This window comes from Barbus barbus, assembly GCF_936440315.1.
Source record: "Barbus barbus genome assembly, chromosome: 1".
Taxonomy (NCBI): domain Eukaryota; kingdom Metazoa; phylum Chordata; class Actinopteri; order Cypriniformes; family Cyprinidae; genus Barbus; species Barbus barbus.
This window is the reverse complement of record NC_136729.1, coordinates 3305188-3331319: the sequence shown is the minus strand read 5'-3', so window position 1 is coordinate 3331319 and position 26132 is coordinate 3305188. Positions and strand designations below refer to the sequence as shown.

Below are 26132 nucleotides of genomic sequence, written 5' to 3'. Positions count from 1 at the left end.
TATTCAGCGTTACCAGTTTCAGATGAGATGTTAAAGCTGATCGCAGAGGAAACTGCAAAGGACGCTGAATTACAGAGGGTTATTGCACACCTTCAACATGGATGGATCAAAGGCAAGTGTCCACAGTACTTTCCTTTAAGGGCAGAACTGAGTGTGGTTGAGGGCATGCTGTTGAGAATTAACAGAATTGTCATTCCAGTATCAATGCGCCACGACATGCTTCGTAGAATTCATGAGGGACATCTTGGTATTGAAAAATGCAAGAGAAGAGCTAGACAAGCTGTTTTCTGGCCTGGAATTAATGTGCACATTGAGAAATACATCAATCAGTGTGACGTCTGTCTAAGTCATCATTATAAACTGGCCAAAGAACCTATGATGATAGCTGCTCATCCTACTGAACCGTGGCAAAAAGTAGGAACTGATCTTTTCCAGTTGAATGGTAAGGATTATCTGGTGGTTATCGATTATTATTCCAATTATCCTGAAGTTGAACAGCTCCATCACATAACATCGAATGACCTGATTCAACGCATGAAAAGCATCTTTGCAAGGCACGGAATTCCTCATATTGTGCAAAGTGACAATGGTCCTCAGTACACTAGTTGTGAATTCAAATTGTTTGCGGAACAGTATGGTTTTAAACATACTACTTCAAGCCCATTTTATCCAAAGGCAAATGGTAAAGCAGAAAAAGGGGTACAAATTGTAAAAAGACTTATGAAAAAAGCCGCAGCAAGCAGGTCTGATATAAATCTGTCTCTTCTGAGTTACCGTTCTTCTCCACTCAGTTGTGGATTATCTCCTGGTGAGTTATTGATGAACCGAAAACTGCGTGATACACTGCCAAAAGTATCCCTGAAAACAGAAAACAACAGTCTATCATTGAAAGAGATGCAACATCTTAAAAAGAAGCAGAAAGAATATTATGACAAGGGAGCTCGACATCTGAAACCTCTTTCTGAACGAGATACAGTTAGAATTGCGGAGCCTACTGGATGGAAAAAGAAAGCTACAGTCCTAAAAGAGGTAAACCCAAGATCATATCTGGTTCAAACAGAAGATGGACAGACATTGCGGAGAAATCGACAGAGCTTGCTTAGGACTGCAGAGAAGTGTCCTCTTGTTGATGAGACAACCCTGTCTGCAGAACTGCAGTCTTGTGACATGCCCCCTGTTGATCTGCAATGTCATGAAATGCTATCTCCAGGTATGTTTAATTCTGCAGAACAAATTCCTGAACTCGAATTATCTGTACCAAAGACTGATATGCCTCTCTTGCGGAGAACTAATCGAGTTCGAAAAGCTCCTGTAAGAATGGACTTATGAAAAAAAAAAAAAAAAAAAAAAACATTGACATTTTTTACAGTTGGGTTGATGTGAATTATTATTAATTATGAATCTAATGTGTTAAAAAAAAAATGTGTTAAGATTGTGTTAAAAAAAAAAAAAAAAAAAAAAAGGAAAAGAGATGTAATGAGTATCTATTGTGATGAGTACTGATTTAAGCCTGTAGGTGGCAGTAATGTAGGGTATAAGATGAAGTGCACTCTCCAGAGGAAGAGGTTGTAATGGAGACATGCTTTGTGTGCCACATGGAATAAAGACGCCAGTACCATCTATTCTTTTTATCTTTATTTGTTGTATCTGGAACAATACAGTGATGACGCAACTACCACGCTGTACTGCACAGAATAAAGCTAAGTGAAAGTAATACTTTGTAACTGCGTTTTCCCTCCTATTGTTTGTGCTGTGTCTTAATGTAAGTTTTATAACCCCTGTTCACCATGTTTCATGTTGTTTATTTGGATGTCTCGATTCATCTGTAAATGTCGTTGTTTAATATTAATAATAATGAAGTAACTATTGCAAGATCAACTGTTTTACTGAATTTCTGTTTGGGATTGTGTACAATTTGGGTCAATAATAGAAGAAGACAACTTGAGCTTATAGACTTACAATTATATGTACATTCATAAACTGATTTTTATGAATAATAATAAAAAAAAACAGCTGCATTTTTTAAATGACTTAAAACAATAAATTGTCAATAAATTCAATATGGTTTTATATAATATAACCCATATACATTCTTAATTTGTTTTTGTGCTATTTGATTTATTTGTTTCTGTACATCTGCTTGTGGAGTTTGCATTATTGTTAAAATGTAAAATGTTTATGTTATTATTATTATTATTTTTTAAAAGTATTATTACTTCAACACAGCAAATATTTTACTGGTATTTATTATTATTTACCAAATTTCACATCTGTTGGAACAAATTTAGTATCCAAAAGCCGATTAAATCATGCATATCCACTTTTACCTGTCTAGCAACAAATTATTTTTTGTGTTGATGTTTTATAAGTTTACGTGGTTTATATAGCCTACATTACTTTTTACCGTATTTTCTAGTGCTGTCAAACGATTAATCATGATTAATTACATCCGAAATAAAAGTTTCTGTTTACATATGTGGGTGTACTGTGTATATTTATTATGCATATATAAATACACACACATACAGGATATATTTTGAAAATATTTACACATATATATTTATATTCATATAATTATATTATATATAAATATATTTAATATATAAATGTAACATTTTTCTTAAATATATACATGCATGTGTGTTTATATATACATAATAAATATACACAGTACACGCACATATTATGTAAACAGAAGCTTTTATTTCGGATGTGTAATGTGACGTCTCTCCAAGAGAACACAGGAATCGGGAATTCGACGAATAGTCATTTTAATGATGAAGAGCAGAGAAAAAACGTTTCCAACAAAGGTTACACTTAACATTACTTTAAGACTGGACCAAGACTACAACGAAACTGAATGCTTATAAAGAAACGGAAACAAAGGAGTAAACGAGAAGATTAACACAAAACAGGTGAATGGAAAAAACGATGATTAACTAAACAAGGACAGGAAATGCCAAATAAGGACAAAACGGAAACTGAGGAGGAACACACACGTAACAGGATGTGATTAATCATGATTAATTGTTTGCCAGCACTATCATGTTATTTTGCTATACTTGGACTTTGTTATATATCTTTATTAAATAGTTTCTGAGTTCCACATTATTTCCATGTATTATTTACCAGAAGCTTTTATGATTCAAAGGAATTAGCAAGATAGCCTACAACGTAAGTGATTCATAATCACAAAGAGATTACGACATCAATGCGTAATAGTGCAAAGCCTGATAAAAATGCCAGACGAGGCGTTTGAGTTCAGAGACATTTATGATAAGTGTCTTTATTGAGGAATCCCAGTTTCTGCATGTGACAAAGAGAGAGTTCATGTGTTTGATTGTTTGGAAGAAACCCTCATTCACACAAACCACCATAACTAAATGAGTCTCACCTGGACAGACGGCGAGCTCCTGCCAACAATATCTGTCTATCATATATATATATGTATGTATATATGTGTATATATGAATGTAAAGGTAAAACAGAGAATGCTTTCAGAAAGCATATCTTATTTTAGACACACGAGTTTTGCGATGTGGTGGTGGTTTTGTGAAGGATGAAGCGTGGAAATACTCATATCTGTGGAATGATCTTTTATCTTTACATACAAATTAGGGATGCATGATATTGAATTTTTGCCGATATCCGATATGCCGATATTTTTCAACTCATTTTTGGCCGATACCGATATATTTGGAAACACCAAGTCTCTCCTGTACAGAAATTATAAGCAAAATATTTTTAATTTTGGTTAGTTTTTAACAAGAACTTCTTTATTAGAATTAAATAACTTTTTTTAACGGTACACGTAAGCTTTGAAAATAACTATATATAAACTATATCAATCGCTGCATTTCCCCCATAATGATGCAGTTATCCCTAACATTTTACTTTAAGATTTAACATTTGTAGATGGTCTAAAACAAAAAATCTTTTAGAGCTCATGATTGGTTTAAAAATTAAAACACATTACACATTAATGAATAAATCATATATAATTATTTAATTAACATGTGTCATATTTGTGATTTTTTTTTCCATGTAAGCTATAGCTTCTGACCATTAATTCAAAACATACACATTATTTTATGACATCAATTACTGCTTTATTTAATCAGAAACACAGTCTAAATGTTATTTGTGTAGGCTATTTTACTTTTAATCTAAATAGAAGTAGGCCAACAGCGCCCCCTACAGATTAAAACTCCTCACAGACCGAGCATTAGGACCTGGGGGAGGCTGTCATTGCTGCCGCTGCACGTGCTATTACTGTTGACTCTATCACACACTGAATGCATCATTCTGTACATGCTTTCACAGATTAAATGCAGCAGTCCAAATGAGTGAACCTAATCATCATTCAGGCAAACCTTTGCTTCAAGAATGAGCCACACTGCTGACATGATCTAATCACTAGCACTCCCTGAGTACATGTGAGTTAATCTATTCCTCTTATCGGCAAGACATATCGGCATAATCTTTCATATCAGGCCGATGCCGATATTAACATTTAAAGCCTTTATCGGCCGATTCCGATATCACTCCGATAATATCGTGCATCCCTAATACAAATACAATCAAACTGATAACAGGTGAAAATCAGCTGCATGCTGCTTCTGTGAATCAAAATAATAAGCACTACATTCTCATGAGCAATAAATCAAATCAAATCCCAAGAAAACATGTGAATTTCTTTGGTAAGTGGATTGTCAGAATCTCCCACAATACATATGTTTTTGATAAAGAATGAGGTTTGTGATTTAATGATCGCATCAGGCTCTCATTTAAACTCCATCTGGACTGAAATCATGCACTGTGAAATTTAATATGCAAGAAAACCTGCTGGAGAAAATGATTTCTTGAGAAATTACAAGACAAAAAAACAGAAATCTTATTCTGAAGGAACCAAAAAGATGTCAGAGACAAGTAAACTGTTGAGAGTAGTGAAAATCAAAGGGTTACATCATAAACAACCTTTACACTTTCTTGATCACTCGCTCCTTTCTCTCAATGAACAGAACGAGTTTCTTAACCCATGGTGTCCTGGGGTTCAGACAGATCCTCTCTCCACTCGACAAACCAGCACTGAAGAGATAAAAACTATGTATTACATTTATGTAGACTTTTCACTACAGTTAAAACGTTTGGAGTCAAAAAAAGTCATGAATCGGTTGATTAGCAAGAATGCATTCAATTGTTAAAAAGTGAAAAGTTATTTTTTAATGTTACAAAAGATTTATATTTAAAATAAACGTTTGAACTTCCTATTCAACATTACGCAGCACAATGGCTTTCTACATTAATAATAATAATAATAAATGTTTTTGAGCAGCAAATCAACATAATAGAATAATTTCTGAGCAATGCTGAAAATTCAGCTTTGTATTACAAAAATAAATTACATTTCAACATGTATTTCAATAGAAAACAGTTATTTTAAATGTAATAATATTTCATTATTTTCAAAAATGTTTTGTTAATTTTTACAGCATTTTTGATCAAATAAATACAGCCTTGGTGAGCAGAAGAGGCTTCTTTCAAAAACACCTCGGCAGTGATTTGGGTTCAAATAAAAAGATTGATTAGAACTTCAAGGAGTGTATTCATATACAACCCGGTGTATAAATATATGACCCTAGGATATTAGAATATTAATTAAAGATCATGTTCCATGAAGATATTTTGTAAATTTCCTACCATAAATATATAAAAACTTAATTTTGATTAGTAATATGCATTAATGCTAAGAACTTCATTTAGACAAATTTAAAAGCGATTTTCTCAATATTTAAGATTCCAGATTTTCAAATAGTTGTATTTCGGCCAAATATTGTCCTAACAAACCATACATCAATGGAAAGCTTATTTATTCCACTTTCAGAGGATGTATACTTTCTTTCAAAAAACTGACCCTTATGACTGGTTTTGTGCTCCATGGTCACATGTGTAAATAATGATCAGCTAATGAAATTTATGCTCAATACATAAGTTGCAATATTATAGACCTATGCAAAATCAAAACACATTCTCAGACATTTACAACGTCCAATCTCATAACTGAGAGGTGAATTGAAATACTTTGGTAGGATGCGTCACTGGTTTGCAGAAATACTTACATAACCTCAGTGGTCTTGCAGTGTGGGCCTCTGGGCAGGATCTCCACGCGGCGCAGGTTCTCCTGAGGGATGATCCGCGACTCCAGCCTCACACACACACAGCGGCTGTTGTAACCTGCGCCCAGAGGCTGCACGGCTGGGGAGGAACGACACCACTGTCAGTCGGCTGGGAAACTGCATCCAGCAATTACACAACGGTACACTGACATGTGATTTGTGCAAAATAGTACCCTAGCATGCAACAGTTTTGAGGAAATGTGACGCTAAGGTCATCACGGTTCCATGGAAGTGTAGTGAAATGTAGATGTACAGGGACTCACATGAGAGTCACTGGTCACATTTCGAGCGAAACATACTGTACATGGCTTGAAATATTCAGTGTTGGGGAAAGTTACTTTTAAAAGTAATGCATTACAATATTGCGTTAATTACGGTACTTTTTATGGACAGCAATGCATTACGTTACTTTTGAGTTATACTTTTCAAATCTGGGCAGGGCTTGCTTGTTTGTTTCTAAGAGAAAAGGCTATTTTACAAATGTAAAAGCCCTTTCACAACAAAAGTGAAATGAATACGCCTCAGGCTGAAGGAAATGTAAATTCATGTCTGTACAGAAGAGAGTGCAGCTCAAACAAATGCATGAATATGATGCATTCATTATATAAAATGGGACTAAATGCATAGCCTAAATGACATTTGTCTTATTTAACATACTAAATTATTGCAGTTTTGTTTAATATTCTGAGTTTGCATTTGGCTGTTTTATTTATTTTGAGGAATACTGAATCTGTATTTTTCAAATGAGATGAGTAAATACTAAATATATGTTCATATTTAGTCTAGAACTACAGTAAGCATCATGTGCACACAATGCTCACAACGCCTCTGCACTTAGCCTACTCCTGATTTCTCTCAACATGGCAACACGAGAGCTGTCAGTCAATACATGGGAGACAAAGTAGCTGGCTTTAATTATTTGAAAAAGTAACTCCGATATTTCCCTCTAAATTAAAAGTAATGTGTTACTTTACTAGCCATTTTAAAAAAGTAATCTGATTACGTAACTCACGTTACTTGTAACGCGTTACCCCAACACTGGAAATATCAGTTTCAAAATCACTGTAGTGATGGTCGCTTTTGAAGCACTACTTCATGAAGCTTTGAAAAATTTGCCAATCATTTGTTTCGAATCAAACTGGTTCAAGCGAGTTCCACTCAACCGTCAGGGAAAATACATACAGTCGCTTATTGGCACTTTGTTGAAATAAGAATAGAGTCGAGAGAGTATTTTTTAGAAATAGCATTAAATATTTGTCCTGCTGGAGAAACTTTATATGGCTTCTATTGCCAGTGGATCTGGCTTCGACCTGGTAGACCATCAACAAGCCAGCTAATTAGTGATTTAAGTTAAATATCCCTGCTAAAACAAACAAAAACAATAGAAACATCACAGAAATTCCAATGGTTTCCACTACAAATGCGATTACAAACCATCAACTTTTAGCCATTAAAACCATTTAAAAATGGTTTCCTGTGTGTTTTGGGACATACTCCATTAGGATTTATTGGTTTTAACAAGCCACCAATAGAAGGCGACCAATTACCAGTAGAGACCAACAGGGTCCATTACAGTTTCCATTAAAACCAGTAGAATTCCCATTATAACCATTGAAACCATTACAAATTCTGTGAGGGTTTCAGGGAGGATAAACAAATAGTGAAGATGAAGCTTACCATCGGACAGAACGATGCTGGCTCCAATAATGGTTAACATCAGGAAGGCATTCATGATGGTTGAAGCAGTCTATTTCTGTGTAGAAACTCTGAAGATAATATGCTGCTATTTGGGCTGCTGCACAGCTTTATATATTATGATTTTAAAGACCTCGTGATACATAAAGTAGTGTTTTTATTTCACTTCCCCTAATTGTTGTGTGTGTGGTTCTGTCTATTCGTGTGCGTGTGAAGGCTCGTGTGTAAATATGTGGTTTGAATCTGTTCACATGTTCATCAGCAGTGGCTCATCTGGACACATCTCATGTTCGGCCCGGTTACCACGTTCAGAATCCCCCTGGAGTCCCAGACTGTTTTACCCACAAATGATACGTCCAGTGCATGATTTGCATTTGACTGCTTACCAGAGGTGGACTTTTTTTTTAAATAGCCCAAACAAATCAATAAATTGTTCATTATAAAATTTTAAATTAGAATATATTATTATATGAATATTGAATAAATCATATAAAATGTATTAATATTAATTATTAATAATATATAAATAATATTAATTAATTAATTTGGATATAAATAATAATTTTAACATAAAACTTTAAAAATGTTAATCAATTTACCATATGATTAATAACCTAATATTTCTATTAATACTTGCTATTTGTATAATTAATATTTATAAGCATTGACATTACATTTAAGCATTTAGTAGATGCTTTTATTCAATGATACTAACACAAACAAGCAACAAAAGCAGTTCATTAATAATCATAGACTGCTAATGATATGATACTGATTAAATATTACTTTGATATTTGTATTGTCGCTTGCCGCTGTCGCCTCTGGCTTGCTTAGTGGGGGACGCTTCATTTCCAGCGATATCGTCGACCTGATTGCAAAGACACTATTTAAACTTATTGACACATTATTTTCCTTTTTTGTTATTGTGTTTAACATTTTCATTTGTTTGGATTATTCACCGTTTCTCAGTGAGATCTATCTATCTATCTATCTATCTATCTATCTATCTATCTATCTATCTATCTATCTGTCTATCTGTCTGTCTGTCTGTCTATCTATCTATCTATCTATCTATCTGTCTATCTGTCTGTCTGTCTGTCTATCTATCTATCTATCTATCTATCTATCTATCTATCTATCTATCTATCTGTCTATCTGTCTGTCTGTCTGTCTATCTATCTATCTATCTATCTATCTATCTATCTATCTATCTATCTATCTATCTATCTGTCTGTCTGTCTGTCTGTCTGTCTGTCTGTCTGTCTGTCTATCTATCTATCTATCTGTCTGTCTGTCTGTCTGTCTGTCTGTCTGTCTGTCTGTCTGTCTGTCTGTCTATCTATCTATCTATCTATCTATCTATCTATCTATCTATCTATCTATCTATCTATCTATCTATCTATCTATGTCTGTCTGTCTATCTATCTATCTAATTGATCTATGACATAAAATATCTATCTATCCATCCATCCATCTATCTATCTATCTATCTATCTATCTATCTATCTATCTATCTATCTATCTATCTATCTATCTATCTATCTATCTATCTATCTATCTATCTATCTATCTATCTATCTATGTCTGTCTGTCTATCTATCTATCTAATTGATCTATGACATAAAATATCTATCTATCTATCTATCCATCCATCCATCCATCCATCCATCCATCTATCTATCTATCTATCTATCTATCTGTCTGTCTGTCTGTCTGTCTGTCTGTCTGTCTGTCTGTCTGTCCGTCTGTCCGTCCGTCCGTCCGTCCGTCCGTCTGTCTGTCTATCTATCTATCTATCATATACTGAGCAAAACCTCAACTCAGCTAAAAAAGAAGTAGAAGAAAAAAGAGCCCAGATGCTTTTATTTACAACTAATGTCTCAAAATGTGCAAATATTTGTATTAATGTAAAATGTTAAACAGTTGGGACATATACAGAACAAGTTTCACAAGAATCTGAGTAGTCCCTGAACAATGGGAGGGTCAATATGAAATGTCACAGAGAGTTTCTTGTGTTTCCAACAGCTGCTTTAAGTATTCAATGCGTTATTTCCTGTGTCTTTGTAATAAGTTTCAACATCATTTCCAGCGCACAATAGTTTATAGAAGGGACAGAAGAATTTGCAACAAAATACTGTTGACTGAATACCAATAGCAAAATGAAGTGTATTTACTCCCTTTTAAAAACTTATGATAATATATATCCCACTTTATTTTGCTGTCCTAACCACTGTATACTTAATTAAACAGTAGTTGCATTTTACTGTATTATTTCATTAATTTTTTGGGTCACTACCCAACAGTTCAGAAATTGTGTTGCAAGTAGTTCTTAATCTGTGGAAAAATTCCAAAATTGGTCTAATAATTAATTCTGCTGCACGGAAAGAGCACGTCTTACTACAGCACATGAGATAAGCACACATGACGAGTGAGGCTGACACCGAGGAGGATTGTGGGTAATGGCAATATTTGCAACTTTAGTTTATGTTCCACATGCTTTATTGAACGAAATAACATTTAATTGAGTTACTAAGTGCTTAAACATATAATAATGAATGCGTCGTCACAAAAAGTTAAGGGTTGGTGGAATTCAATAAATGATGTTTAAGTCACCGCTGCTTCATCAGACTATACTGAAGTCGCGTTTAACTTTGTGGACTTTATCAAATCAATCTGTTTACATCATTATACAGTGAATATGTGTGGTCTTTTAGTACGAACCGTGCTCTTTTATAGCGATATGCCCTCTTAAAGCGAGGAGTTTGGCGCGTTGTTTTTCTCACCGGTTGGAAGGCGCCGCGGTGACGTCATCACGCACTACCGTCTTCGAGCCTCCTCGCGCCTTTGAGGGCGTTCCCGCCGCGCGCTTCGAGAAGGTAAGACTATACTTTCAGGGATCATTTCTATAGTTTCTAACTAGGAGATGTGTTTCGAAAGTGTTGCGTTTCCCAAACCACGATGATGAGTGATAGTGTGCTCCTCTGAGCGTGAATCGGGTAATAATCTGTGATTTATTCTCGGATTACTATCATTGATGAACGTTCATTGATTCGTTATGAGTCATTGAGGAGGGGCGCATGATCCGAGTGGTTTCTTTCAGATGTAAAATATAGGTTTAGTGTAATTGTTTAGTATTAATTTTGAGCGAGTAAAGAATATGTCAAAGCTGTTGTTAATAGATTACTTTACTAATTTTTTACATCTTTGTTTACATTTGTATGTTGCTTGGCAACCGCTTTATTGGAACCGCAACCGTTTCTGCGAAGCTGTTTGGCGGGAAAATAAGGCTTTTATTAATATGTTTTATTTTGTGAAACCTTATTACATGAAATAACTGTTTTATAAAAGTAATAAGCCCCGTGAAGCCGTGGTTTACAGTGAATTTATAACAGCTACGGCCCTTACTGTAAACCACGGCTTCTTGCTTTATTAGATATAAGTTATATATATGTATTTAAGATATTCTATACAAATTGTGTTTAAAATGTCAGGTTAAATCAAGGTTGTTCTAATCCACCAATTAAATGTAGTTGTATTTATATCTTTATATCACTTAGGATCAGAAGAGATTAAATAGCACTTTCCTTTTTAAATGATACACATTAATAACATGTTAATTAAAAATGACCTTTCATTATAGATCCGTTAAAACCATTAGACACTTGTTAAGGGGTTCACCAGATCCATTATCCTCCTGGATTTTTAGATAAATCTGTTTGTCAGCATATATTTAGGCACATTTGGATAAACTGTGAATTTATGTTTAAATGAGAAACTAATAATAAATAATTCTAAATGCACACAATCCTTTCCAGTGGCAAACCAATCGTTTTCATTGGCAATTGGCGCATTAATATTTTAGTTACACTTGCACTACAATTTTTAAATTACAGTATATTTGACAAAAATGGCATTATACAAAAATATACCAAAAACCTGCACTGTTCAATAACCTGTCTGCACTCCTCACTCACAATGTTCTTATTGTTTCCTCTGATATTTTGCACATCTCTACCTCCGGATGCCGTTAAGGTCATTGGCCATATATAAACATATGCTACTTACATACCTCACTGTATAATGCACCTTCTGTTTATACTTCCTTGCAACCTACGTTGTATGCAGTCATTTGCACTGAGCTAGTCTCTCCACCTCATAACTTGCACTATATGTCATAAAACTTGATGTATATACACATTTTTTATATTTATATACTTTGTTATTTGCACTTCTGGTTAGATGCTAACTGCATTTCATTGGCTCTGTACTTGTACTCTGCACAGTGACAATAAAGTTGAATCTAATCTAAATCTATCTAATCTTTTGAAGGAATATAAAAGTTAGGTGTTTGAGTAGTTCACTCAAAATGAAAAGTTGCTGAATATGTTTGTTAAAACGTCTTATTGATGGATTTGTTTCTTACAAACACACAGCTTTTGTCTTCTCCAGATGTTAACTGATGGACTGGAGTGGTGTGGATTATTGTGATGTTTTTATCAGCTGTTTGGACTCTCATTCTGACGGCACCCATTCACTGCAGAGCATCCATTACTGAGACACTGATGCAGAGACACATTTCTACAAACCTGATGAAGAAACAAACTCATCTAGATCTTGGATGGCCTGAGGGTGAGTACATTTTCAGCAAATGTTCGTTTTGGGTGAACTATTCTTTTATGTACATACAGTCTTCAGTGGGCTTTGGTGAAGACAATACAGTATGCAGTTACAAACATCAGCCAATAGGTCACGCTGATGCTTAACTAATTAACCAAAAATGCATTTTTAGTCAAGATTGCTTATTACAAAGATAAAGGCCCAATGTTATGTTCCTAATGCATTAGATAAAACAATGTTTACAGTAAATCTAACAGCCTCTGTTTGATACTGAAAGACAGCTTTCAACAAAAAATTAAACAGACGTAGTTATTACTTTATCACTTATTATGTGATCCTTGCATATAGCAGTGTTAACCAGTGGCTTTAATGCTGACAAAATATTCATCAGCTCAGTATTTAGACAGTTTGTGCAAAAACCATCCCTGAGACAAACGATTTAGAGCATTTCAAAATAAAAGAAACATGATACGAAAGATGCAGTCAAGTATTCTGAGTTGAAGTCACTTCAGTCATTAATATATAGATGAGTTCATAACACTATTATAGGCTCAAGGCCTTATAAACTCTATGAAACCCAAGCGTGTGCGTGTCTACAGCTCTTCTGGAGGGTTTATGTCCGTAGATGCCACCATGTAACCTTTTCCTGGAGGTATTCCAGCAGCAAGCGCTTTAGTCCAGTCTTTAGTGTCCCGAAATGTCAGAAGGATTTCAAACACTGGAACACATCAGCACATGCTAATTATACACGTTTCACTACGGGGTTATGATGGCAGTATGTAAAAGCTGAGTCAGAGAATGGTATCACCTTGATTGATAGCAAGGATTTTGGAGTGGAAGTTTTTGGGGTTTTGTCTCTTCACCATGTACTCGTCAATCGGCAGCCGAGCCATGCGAACGCCGAGCTCTTTTGCCCTCGTGTAGCTTATTCTCTTAAAGAATACAGCATGAGATCATGTTTAGTTTAGCTGTTTCTCATTAATGTACCTTTAATAAATGACGATATGAACACAATTATGAGCCTCACCTTTTGTATGGTTTCATCCACTAAACCTCCAAGGATGTAGACTTTATCTTCCTCCACGTGCTCTAAAGCTAACAGGGAAACTTGTTAAATATTTACAGAACTAAAATGAAAGAAATAAGGTCGTGTAAGTTACTTATTGTAGCATTCACATTCATTTTATCTTAACTTTACGATTTAATGACCTTATAATATCACAATCAACCAATTTTACTTCCGCATCCCACTCATTTATGATTGGAACACAATATTCAATGTGGAAAAATGACACGGATGTTGTTTAAGGCAGTGTTATTGTTAACTAAAATTAAAACTATTGAAAATGGTTTTTGGTAACTGAATTAAAGCTGAAATAAAATAAAATAAAATATGAATAACAGATAAAAAACTAACACTTTAAAAAAAACAACCTTAGATGACGTACTAAAATTACTAAAACCTAAATAAAATAATGTAAAAATTATCAAAATAATAACATTTTATATATATGTATATAAACTAATTAAAAGAACAAAATTGAAGTTAAATATAAAAATAAAAACCATTAAAAATATTATGAAATATAATAATATATAAATGATATTAAAGTTGTTTCATATTACATTAGGTTCATATATAATTGTGATAAAAATGCCACAAAGACAAACATTATCACCATCTGATACAGTGTGCGCCAATGAATCATGCACAATATAACCAGGACCATGCATTTAAAAAAGTAAATAGGCTAGATTTTGATTTCATGTTGACTTTTAACTAATGCGATATAGAATATGTGTGATATGAACCTTCAGTTGCGTCCGGGGTTAAATATATCACATCTTCAGAGGGAAACAGTTGAAACCAGCTCTCCTCAGTCACATCAATCTGTGGGATTCAGAGACGCAACAACAAAACCTGTTTACTGTACGATTCTGCTTTTACTATTGAAGGTTTTAAAATTAAGAGTAGACTAACCAAATAATTCAGGAAGCCGTCATTCATCCGAACACATTCCTTATGCAGAAGACTGTCCTCTTTTAACTCGGTCAGAAATATGCGGAAAGGCTGCAAGGCTTTCTTATTGCATCCGTAGAGGCGCCTGATCTGACATGCAAGACGGCTGATTTCCTGTGACAAAAGTACGAATAAATAAACATCTGACTCTACTTATCAAGCCATCAGGGTCAGGTATCGAGCTGTCAGACTGCAGAGCTTGATTAGTAAATCTCACTTTGGCAGACAGACAGTCAGTCATGCCGAGATCAACACACAGGCCAGGTCCTGCTCCTCTGGCCTCCTCCAGTCTCTCTTTGGTTATCGCTTTAATGACGCGTTTACTGAGCTGCAACTCATTCACATCTGCAAGATAAACATCTAATCATTTAGGAAGCAGTCTAACTGTATTGTATGTAATACAATATGTGACCCTAAACAACAAAATCAGTCATAAGGGTCATTTTTTTAAAATTGAGATTTATACATCATTTGACATGGTTAGTTAGGATCGGACAATATTTGTCTGAGATGCAACTATTTGAAAATCTGGAATCTGAGGGAGCAAAAAAATCTAAATATTGAGAAAATCTCCTTTAAAGTTGTTCAAATGAAGTTCTTAGCAATGCATATTACTAATCAAAAAGTATGTTTTAATATATTTACGGTATGAAATTTACAAAATATCTTCATGGAACATGATCTTTATTTAATATCCTAATGATTTTTGGCATAAAAGAGAAATGTATAATTTTGACCCATACAATGTATTGTTGGCTATTGCTACAAATATACCTGTGCTGCTCATGACTGCTTTTGTGCTGCAGGGACACATATACACTACTGTTTCTTTAATACTCCAAACTCTATCTAACAGCACTAATGGTAAAAAATAAATGGTAAATTCAATATAGACGTGTGAGAGGGACATGAGCATGTACTTCACACAGTAAGATTGTCAGGTAACATGATGCATTAAAACCCAGATCACCTTTATTTAGTTTGTTCAGCTTCTTTCTCTGTTTCTCCTCTTTTCTCTTGCTTTTCTTGGACTCCAGTCTCCTCTCCCAGTTCCGCTGCTTGCGCAGGACATTCTTCTGCAGAAGCAGTGAAACAGGTGACACACAGAGAAATTCATTTATCTCTGAATTATGCCTCAGTGTCAGCTTACAGAGCACGAGGTCTCCTCTCTTCTGTCACACACTCCAGTCGATCCGCGGCGCGTTTCAGAAGCGGCTCTCTGCGCGGCTTCACTAAAGAGAGGCACCTAGTCTATTTTTTGACGGACGCCGTGTTCAAGCCACACACCGAATACAAAATAAAAAGTCAAAATAGCTATATACACTACAAAACTGGCACAATAGTAAATAAGTTACATGTTTTAAAAATGGGAAAGTGTGCCTTGTATTGGAACTGTTTTAAAAATGCTTAAAAGACTATTCAGTATCAAAACCAATGTTATCCTCCTGCTCACGGTACTGTAATTTTGTGGGGAAAACATGGAAATAATTTGTCATTTTATTTTGCAAAGATATGATTTCTTCTGTTTCCCACACATTTTTATGAAAATGGATATAGTAGTTTTTTCTGGATTACAAATCGCATTTTTTCATCTGAAACGTGCTGTAATTTCCAAGGTGACTTATATAAAGTAATCAAGGTCAAGCGCAAAGCGTGCTCATCAGGATTGGTGATGAATGAGAAAAGGCAAGCGAGTTTAAATTGTGCATATTCCAGCAACCACGCCGCTAGTTTCAGTTTCACTTTAAATATTTAAGGCTGGGCGTTTATAATATATGCCACTATAATTTGTGTTTGTTTTTTCTATTCTGAACACTGCTAAATTTACAGGACTTTTTGTGGAGTGTAGGGAATATAAAAACATGTTTCTAATGTTTGTAAACGTTTTTTATTTTACATTATTTCTGAATGAAATGATAAAATGGGTCTTATACATAGACTTTTACACCAATACAACTCATCTGTGTGTCATAAAGGTAGAGATGGTACAAGAAAAGAACTGCCATGTATGTACAAGTACACATACAGTACAGTAGTAAGTCCATTTAGAATAAAAAAAAAAAATCAAAGCTTCATTTGTCAAACATATTATGTGGCCCCTCGCTTAATGTGGAAACTTTGAAGCTCTATGTGGCTTCAAATGCATGAAATAAATACAAGGTTTCCATGAGGTGTTCTTTATTTCAGACTGTTTTAATAATAGTGAGCTTTATTCATTAAACACAAGCAGAATGAATGCGTTATAAAACATTACACACAAATTCAATGCAACAACTTTCAGTTTTTTACAGAGTGATTTATATTTTCCATTATGTTGTTACTCTCAGTTCAAAAGTAATTTTTTTTGTACCGAAATGTATTCTTCATGATGATGATTTGTAATTAACGGTCACATTGAATTGAATTTGAGCAACACTTTACAATAAGTTCAATTTGTTAACATTAGATATCATAAACTAATAATGAAAATACTATAAAGCATTTATTAATTTAGCTTAATGTAATTTCTCCAAATGCTAATACACTTTAAATGGGTCAGGTTGTATAAATTAATTAGTCACTGTGTTATGAATGAACTAACAATTAATTAAACACACACACACACATCTATATATGCATCTAAACTGAACTCATGTCTATGGATGTATACATACACGTACATATGTGTGTGTGTATGTATAATATTTATTCACACATTTACATTGTAACATTAATAATTGCAGTAAAAATTGTTCATTTTTTTTTAGAAAACCTAATATTACCAAATTGAACCGTAGCGTAAAGTGTTACTGCTTGTGTTTCATGAATTGCACTTTGAATGCAAAATAAATCAACTTAAGCATGATTTTACACCGATTAATCAAAGAATTTTGTATCTGCTGTTGAACATAATTGCATGGACCTACTATTTGTAAACACACTCCGCTGACAGACGGTGCTTTAAGCGACTTCCTGCACCAGCGTCAGGTTCTTCCTATAGCACTCCAGACTGCAGAGCGGCGTCCCGGTCCTGGAGCAGGAGTATTTCTTCAGGTTGGAGCATCCGGACACGCCGCAGCTCATGGGCGCAGGAGGAGGCTCTGGCGGGGCAGCGGGTGTCGGGACGGGGATCCCGGCGGGGTACGAGACTGTGGCGCCCTGAGTGTTACTGCTGTACCTCACCATGGGCATCTGCGCATGCTTGGACTTGCGCTCCCTCATGCTTTTGATCTTGGCCTTGCTGGTCTTGGTCAGTCTCTCGATGGTCTGGTTCTTGTTCTCCTCGGCTTTCTTGGCAGCCTGCAGGCGTCTTTTGCGGGCGCGCTCCTCGCGTTTCTGCATCATCTCGGCTGTCATCTCCTTCTCTTTGTATCCCATGGGCAGCTCCAGTAACGGCTGGCTCTGCTGCTTATGTAGGAGTGCTTTCTGTTCAGACAGAGGAGAAACGTTTTGATAAGGTACCTTAAATGCTTCAGTTAAAGTCACCAGTCAACAACTATTCATTTTCAATTTTGTGTGATAACACAAAGTACTGTTCAAGTCACAGAGGCTGCATTTATTTGATAAATAAATATGGTAAAATTGTGAAATATTATTGGAATTTAAAATAACTTTTCTATGTGAATATATTGTAAAATCTAATTTATTTCTGTGATCAAGGTGAATTTTCAGCATCATTACTCCAGTGTCATTACTTTAGTGTCACATGATCTTCAGAAATCATTCTAATATGCTGATTTGCTGCTCAAGAAACATTTCTGATTATTATCAATGATGAAAACAGTTATGATGCTTCTTATTTTTGTGAAAACTGAGATGCATTTTATTTCAGGATTCTTTGATGAATAGAAAGTTGAAAAGAACAACATTTATTTAAAATAGAAATGTCCTGTAACATTATAAATGTAGAAATTGACTGTCACTCGATCATTTCAATCTGTCCTTGATGAGTAATAGTATGAATTTCTTAAAAAAAAAAAAAAATTTTTTACTCCAAACTTTTGAAAGGTATTGTATAACTTCAGTATTAATTCAAGATTTTTATTTGTCACATACACAATTATACAGGGTATTACCAGCAGTGAAATGTAATTACGTACAACTATAGTTCATTAACATTTTGAATTAGCTTTTATTTTTCAGAGTGTCTATATACACTAAGTGCAAGTAGCCCGCCTTGTTGGCAAAGGCTATTTACACTAACTCCGCCAACTAACGTGTGATTGGGATAGTCAACACTACAAAAAGACGCTGATTTAACATCTGTTTCAGTGGCGTAGATGGTAAGGCCTGTGCTTTTTGACCCGATCGACCTGAGTTCAAACCTGTCTTTTGCCAAACTTTTTTTTCTCCCATTTCAAATCTCATATTTTTGTTTACTGTAGGTTGAATGATAGTTGATTGTGTGTGTTTTATATGACACCTGTCTGGCTGTGAGCAGAGACTCGTTGATCTCTTTCTTCAGCTCTCCGTTATCATCCAGCTCTCCTTTCTCCAGCGCGTCCAGCCATCGCTCCTCCTCATCCATCGGGCCGACCAGCAGCGAGTCCGTGTCCATGTCCGGTACAGGAGACGGGTCCAGGTTACTGTCCTCATCTGGTATTACCAACAAAAACACACTCATGCACACTAACACTGGCTGAAAGTCACTGGAATAATAAAAAGTCACTGCTTTTGCCATTTCAAACGGTTGAGTCACCCAGCCAGGCTCTGTACTGCTCTATAGGAACTCCCTCTGACGGCACGTCGTCATCAGAGTCCTCATCCTCATCGGCATCTTCATCATCATCCTCATCGTCACTCTCTACGTTCAGAGGCAACACTGAGCGCAGAGAGTCCGGGATCACTGTGAATGTGGGCACACTGAAACAAGAACAATATTCAACATTTACATTATTGTCTACAGTATAAAGGATTTGTTCTGGTTATCACTCCATTATTTCACTAGGAAAATGACATGCGTTTTGTTATAGTGTAAAATGATTGAAATCAAATGATACAGTAAAAGTTGAGAGTAATAATTCATATGTTGTGAGTGACTCTTGAAGGACCAGCATCACGTCGTCTTGCGCCACTGTTTGAAGAATTGATCTTCCAGAATCTGGCAGCAAGTTTTAGGAGCTCATTTTTATCCAATCCTGCAAGACAGACTTTTCAGGATAGGAGATGGAATAAAAATGAGCTCCTAAAACTTGCTGCCAGATTCTGGAAGATCAATTCTTCAAACAGTGGCGCAAGACGGCGTGATGCTGGTCCTTCAAGAGTCACTCTCAACTTATCTGTCCATAACGCCTATAAAAAAATCAGTCTTTATGTATTTTAATGCCTTCAGTATGTTATTCTTATTAAGTGAGGGTCATTTTTTAGGATCTTTTACCCAGGCAAAGTCTCAGAGAACCTGACACATTGCACTTATGGAGACTCTAGGAAGGTTGCAGTTTTGGAAAATGGTGGCGCTGGAGACTAAATGTTTCCTGATGGTTTCACACCTAATTCTTCACATTAATTCTTTTGCAGTTAACGTGTCTTCTTCTCCACCTGTTTTTTGCGGACTCAATGAGCATTTTGCCTTAACTTTGCAAATTCTATTATTGCATTAGTTTTGCATCCTTCTCATGGGCATTTAATAATTTTTTACTTTTAGTCGGAGTTAAATCTCTTTTTTGGCTCATTTCATCTGTAAACGGAAAACCTGCCTAATGATTCTGCACACCTGAATATAAGGAGTTTTTGACTTCCAGCCTTCATGGACAATTATAAATGACTAAATACAAAATCAATAGTAGTTATTAAGATTGATGTGGTTTGGAATTGGTAAAATGTGCTTGGGGAAAAAATCTGACCAGAATATCAACTTGCCTAATAATTCTGCACACACTGTAGATTGAGTGCAACAGGTTTTTCGGCTAAATTTGATCATTTATAGGCTCTAGAACTTCAAAAATGTGTATTTTTTCTTCTCCATGAGCTCTAACCATAATTTGGAATCGATTCCTGAAAAGGTCTCTTGTTCCGAAACCCAAGTCTCATTTATTGCTGAAAAACAGGTACACTGATTGACCTCTTGGTGCCCAGAGTTTGTCCTCCTAGCTTGATCTTGAGCTTGAGTTGAGGAGGTTTCAGCAGCAGCATCCCTGAGTCTGACTCCAGCGCCTCGGAGGAGAAACTGTGGCCATCGTCGCGATGGTGCTTCTTCTTGTGCTTCTTGTGCTTTTTGTGTTTCTTCTTGTGCACGCTATAATCATCCCCGCTTCCTACAGAATAAACACCAACAACCACACACAGCTAATGAGAAAAAACCGGAATAAATGAACTCAAAGTCATGTAAACGATAGAATGCGTTTTTATTACACAAAATAACACGTGGGTGAAGAAAAACTCAATTCTAACACTCTCTCCTCTATAGATGAGACTTACCGGCGAGAAATCTGGGGTGAATCATGTCTTTCCGTTTCCCCATGAGTCTGACCTTAATTAATCACCACAATAATCATTTAGAATACATTTTCTCCAACTGCAGACCAGATGAACGCAAACGTGTTAGTTCATGTGCAAACCACCCGTTAACTGAATTAAAGCGTTCTGTTAATAAACTAAACCTGTGAAAGAATAAAACGAAACGAAATATCACGCTAGTAATATAGCTAAGCCTCTCGTAAATATCTCTCTTAGCATTCTAGCATTGTTTACAAACCGCGTCCTCGCGGCAAAGCATTGTGGGTAATGAAGTTCGCGCTACATCTGGTCATAATAAAGCTGTCAGAGTTTTCATAAATAATTTATTTATTTTATTCATTCTTAATAATGTTTGCATTTTGTTATATTGTTATTCAATCAAATAAAAATACACTTAGGAGCCGCCAGCTTTCAAAACAACTAGTTTTTCCTAACTATAATCGTCGTAGTGTGTCATCTGTTGACTGTTACTGCGAATATAAATCTCCAGAAAGAATGAATAGTGAACATAGTTCAGTGTAGGATTCGCTTTCTGCACCGGAAACAAGAACAACTCTTTACTACGGTGGCCGAGAGAGCTCAACGCGCTGCAACGTCAGAAAACACATGCAAATAGAAAAAAAACACCAGCAAATCAAGAAAACATCTTCATCATTTTGACAGCACATGCGCGGCAAATCCTCACAACACATGCAAATTAAGAAACGCGCTGCATGGACCACAACGGAAATGTTTCAAGGGGACCCAAAAAAGTGACTTTGCTTAAAAGCTGGGATTTGCTTATTATGCAGTGGCTATTGGTTGTGTTGTCGGTGAACTGAAAAGTGTTTTTTGTTGTTGTTTAGTTTAACACCCTGATTGCATGATTTGTTTGTCTTTTGGATATTATTAGATTAATAATGACCAATTACACGATTAACGTTATTATATAAGATGGCTAACTTAATTTAATATCCTCAACTAAATAATTTCAAGGTTAATGAAAATAAATTCGCAATGCTTGATTAATTGTTAAAACCAGGTCAAAATAAAAATGACAGTAAGAATAATATTTTTTAACTTATTCAGGCCATTTTAGTAGGCTAATGAAAGAAAGGACAACAGAACGTGCTAACTTCAGTAAACTTGTTTTCAGATCTAAATGTATTGCCCTTTCTGTGGCTTCCAATGGCTGACTTTGCCAAGATTTTGCAGTTCATGTGGGCGAGATGTAAGCTTTGTAATAGAGAATGCTCCGAACTGCGGGTGATGACCAGATGTCATGTCAGACTGTGCCCAGAGGTAATACTCTCTTACTGAGATCCCTATACTGTTCTGTCCATTAAATTATAAGATCTACATTTAGTTAATCTTTTTCTCTCTGTTTCTGATTTTGTGTGTGTGTGTTTTAGTAACTGATGCATGTGCCATTCCAGCAAAATCAGCTTCAGCTGTTCAAAAAGAAATCAAAATATAGCTGCGAGCAGCGATGACGGGCCCAAGCCGTCAGCATACGCCACCCCGGTGGCATCGATAAAACGGTGCCAAGCGAGCACAAGCATCACAGTAACCTTCTGGCAGTTTGGTTTTAAGGGATACGGCAATTAAAGGGTTAATCCAAACCATCAACTCTGTGAAACACACACACAGAACAACATATAAAACTTTAAATTCTGTGAAAATATATTTTTCATTGGTAGTTGATGTTAGTTAATGCATTTACTAATGCTAACAAATGAGAAAATATAGCTGCGAGCAGCGATGACGGGCCCAAGCCGTCAGCATATGCCACCCCGGTGGCATCGATAAAACGGTGCCCAGCGAGCACAAGCATCACAGTAACCCTCTGGCAGTTTGGTTTTAAGGGATACGGCAATTAAAGGGTTAATCCAAACCATCAACTCTGTGAAACACACACACACAGAACATATAAAACTTTAAGTTCTGTGAAAATATATTTTTCATTGGTAGTTGATGTTAGTTAATGCATTTACTAATGCTAACAAATGAGAAATTATTATAGTTACCAAAGCTTTTAATGATTTATAAGCATTTTTTAATGATTTATTTTTCCATTAACTAACATGAATAATTTTTTCTAACACAAATTAATAAAGTAAAAAATATATTGTTAATATTTAATGTTATTTGTGAATTAACCAATGTTAAAAAACAACATTATTTAACTGTTGTTAATTTACATCATTAATAAATATATACCATTTAATGTTGATCAAAATCAATTCCAAAATGTGTTAATATATTATTAAATTTTAAAGTTTTATCTTTTGAACATGACTATTTTTCTAATATAAAAAATATTTTGTTCATTGTTAGTTCATTGTAAGTTCATACTATCAATGAAGAATTAACATGCTGTAAAAAATATATTTCATTGTTAGTTCATGTTAATTAATGCATTCCCTACTGTTAACAAATGAGACTTAATTATAAAGTGTTATCAAAACCTTTAATGCTTTATAAGCATTTTTTAAGGATTTTATTGAGATGTTTAAACAGACCCTCTCTCTCTCTCCCTCTCTCTCTCTCTCTCTCTCTCTCTCTCTCTCTCTCTCTCCCCCTCCACACTCACTGAACTCACACAGTCAGTCACCCACCCAGTCACCTACCGCAAACATTAGAAGCACAGAGACAGGAGAACTCTGATAGTTTTTAAATTTTCTCCTCCGCATAGTGTATTGTAAATTCATGAAATTAATCACATATCCTCAGACTGTATTGTTCTGTGTATGTAATTTTTTATGAAGTGTTTGGAAGCTGCTCTTAAAAGAAAAAAAGAAAAGAAAAGTTTTCTCTTTTTTACTGTAACTTTAATAAATTGCCATTAAATCATCGTTCAAGATATCCTAAATCCGTCCGCAATTTAGCATCTTCAGTATTTTGGCATCATAAGAAAAAATGTTTGGTGTGATTTCCGTGTTTCTGTTTGGAGGAGCATGAATTTGTTTACAGCCTGTTTAAAAACAAAACCCACATTAAAATAAATATAGCCGACTTCCTGTTGGTCGTAGCTAATGACTGTAAATTAGAAAGTTGTCCGGATTAATAAGAACAATTTATGTACCGAGTTTGGTGTCTGTAGCTATCATTATATATATATAAACATTAATAATTATATACCATTTAATGTTGATCAATATTAATTCCAAAATGTGTTAATATATTATTACATTTGAAAGTTTATCTTTTGAACATGACTATTTTTCTAACATTAAAAAGATTAATAAATGCTTTAAAAAAATTGTTCTTTGTTAGTTCATACTATCATGGAAGAATTAACATGATGTAAAAATATATTTTTCATTGTTAGTTCACGTTAATTAATGCATTTCCTAATGTTAAGAATTGAGACCTTATTTAATGATTTATAAGCATTTTTTAAAGATTTTAAAAAACAGACCCTCTCTCTCTTTCTCTCTCTCACCCAGCTCCTCAATCCACACAGTCACTCACACAGTCACTCACACCCCACCCCACCCCACCCCTCACTCAGCTGCAGGCTGACAGGGATCTCTCACTCAGAAGCAGTCTAAGAGCTCTCTGATAGTTTTTAAATTTTCTCCTAAGCATAGTGTATTGTAAATTCATGAAATTAATCACATATCCTCAGACTGTATTGTTCTGTGTATGTGATTTTTTATGAAGTGTTTGGAAGCTGCTCTTAAAAGATAAAAAAAAAAAAAAATTATCTTTTTTACTGTAACTTTAATAAATTGCCATTAAATCATCGTTCAAGATATCCTAAATCCGTCCGCAATTTAGCATCTTCAGTATTTTGGCATCATGATAAAAAATGTTTGGTGTGATTTCCGTGTTTCTGCTTGGAGGAGTATTAATTTGTTTACAGCCCGTTTTTAAAAAAAACCCACATTAAAATAAATATAGCCGACTTCCTGTTGGTCGTAGCTAATGACTGTAAATTAGAAAATTGTCCGGATTAATAAGAACAATTTATGTACCGAGTTTGGTGTCTGTAGCTAAAACTAACCCCCTCATTTTTGACAAAAGGTGGCGCTATAGAGTGTCTCTTCCACGCCCGTTTATGAGCTTTTTCCAGTGTCTAACTATCATTAATACTGATATGTGTGTTGAGTTTCATGACATTCTAAACATGTTATCTGCCTCAAAATCACCAGAAACGAATTTTCAACTTTGACACGTTGCCATGGCAACATAATTTTAGATATCAATATTCCCTTCACAGTTTTACATCGGCCGTGTTTTGACATTATTCTGGTGAAGTTTGAAGCAAATCGAGGTAAAAGAAGATGCTGAATTCAAAGCATTTTGAAAACGACACACTTCCTGCAGCCAGTTGGTGGCGCTATAACTTTCAGTCATAATAGTCACATCTATCCGATCGGCATCATACAACGAACAAATCACTGAAGTTTGATATACATCATACAATGTATGTGGACGTTATTAGGCATTTCCTGGGTCTCATTTTTCGCCATAACTTCATCGCCTCGCCACGGGCAAACCGTTCGACATATCAAAAATATCTTCGCAATTTAGCGTCCCCAATGTCTTGAGATCATGTTCACCTAGTTTGGTGGCAATCGTATGGAAATCCTCAGAGGAGTATATCAAATTCCAGAGCATGCGCTTTTTAAACAGCCCTGAATAGCCGACTTCCTGTTGGGCGGAGCCTATGACATGCTGCGCGGAAGTTGTTCGGCTCAATGAGTTCTATATGTGTACCGAGTTTCATATGAATACGTGCAAGTATGTGTGAGCTATACATCAAGCTTTCTGACAATTTTCCAGGGGGCGCCGTAGAGCCCCTGTGCCACGCCCGGGTCCCAGCCTCAGCGGCGTCCTAATGGCCGCAGGTTCCAACGTGCGTGCCAATTTTCGAGAGTTTTCGGGCACGTTAAGGCCCCCAAAAGTGCCCGGATGATTGAAATAAAAAAAAAAAATAAAAAAAAAAAAAAAAAAAAAAAAAAAAAATAAATATAGCTGCGAGCAGCGATGACGGGCCCAAGCCGTCAGCATACGCCACCCCGGTGGCATCGATAAAACGGTGCCCAGCGAGCACAAGCATCACAGTAACCCTCTGGCAGTTTGGTTTTAAGGGATACGGCAATTAAAGGGTTAATCCAAACCATCAACTCTGTGAAACACACACACACAGAACAACATATAAAACTTTAAATTCTATGAAAATATATTTTTCATTGGTAGTT

The 26132-nt window shown here is 35.4% G+C and overlaps 3 protein-coding genes across 4 annotated transcripts; all 3 read right to left on the bottom strand.

Annotated features, from left to right (window-relative positions):
- Window positions 1–2685: 2685 nt before the first annotated feature.
- Window positions 2686–7990, bottom strand: LOC306870580 (interleukin-8-like). The gene is made up of 3 exons (XM_079417946.1): window positions 7854–7990; window positions 6120–6255; window positions 2686–5088 (listed from the first exon to the last, which is right to left on the bottom strand). Exons 1-3 carry the CDS (start codon window positions 7906–7908, stop codon window positions 4980–4982), a joined length of 300 nt encoding a protein of 99 aa, XP_079274072.1. The 5' UTR covers window positions 7909–7990; the 3' UTR covers window positions 2686–4979.
- Window positions 7991–13081: 5091 nt separating this feature from the next.
- Window positions 13082–16818, bottom strand: LOC306876479 (tRNA methyltransferase 10 homolog B-like; the record flags this gene model as incomplete). Its single annotated transcript, XM_079427687.1, has 8 exons — window positions 13082–13206; window positions 13297–13420; window positions 13516–13583; window positions 14301–14379; window positions 14470–14622; window positions 14726–14853; window positions 15479–15584; window positions 16798–16818. 8 exons carry the CDS (start codon window positions 16816–16818, stop codon window positions 13082–13084), a joined length of 804 nt encoding a protein of 267 aa, XP_079283813.1.
- Window positions 15497–21510, bottom strand: LOC306875926 (INO80 complex subunit B-like). Of its 2 annotated transcripts, XM_079426747.1 has the most exons (6): window positions 20905–21510; window positions 20549–20741; window positions 19187–19350; window positions 18911–19083; window positions 17415–17913; window positions 15497–15584 (listed from the first exon to the last, which is right to left on the bottom strand). In XM_079426747.1, exons 1-5 carry the CDS (start codon window positions 20945–20947, stop codon window positions 17449–17451), a joined length of 1038 nt encoding a protein of 345 aa, XP_079282873.1. In that variant the 5' UTR covers window positions 20948–21510; the 3' UTR covers window positions 15497–15584; window positions 17415–17448. The 2 variants fall into 2 exon arrangements, with proteins under 2 accessions (XP_079282873.1, XP_079282872.1); XM_079426746.1 differs by lacking the exon at window positions 15497–15584 and having other exon boundaries at window positions 16379–17913.
- Window positions 21511–26132: the final 4622 nt, after the last annotated feature.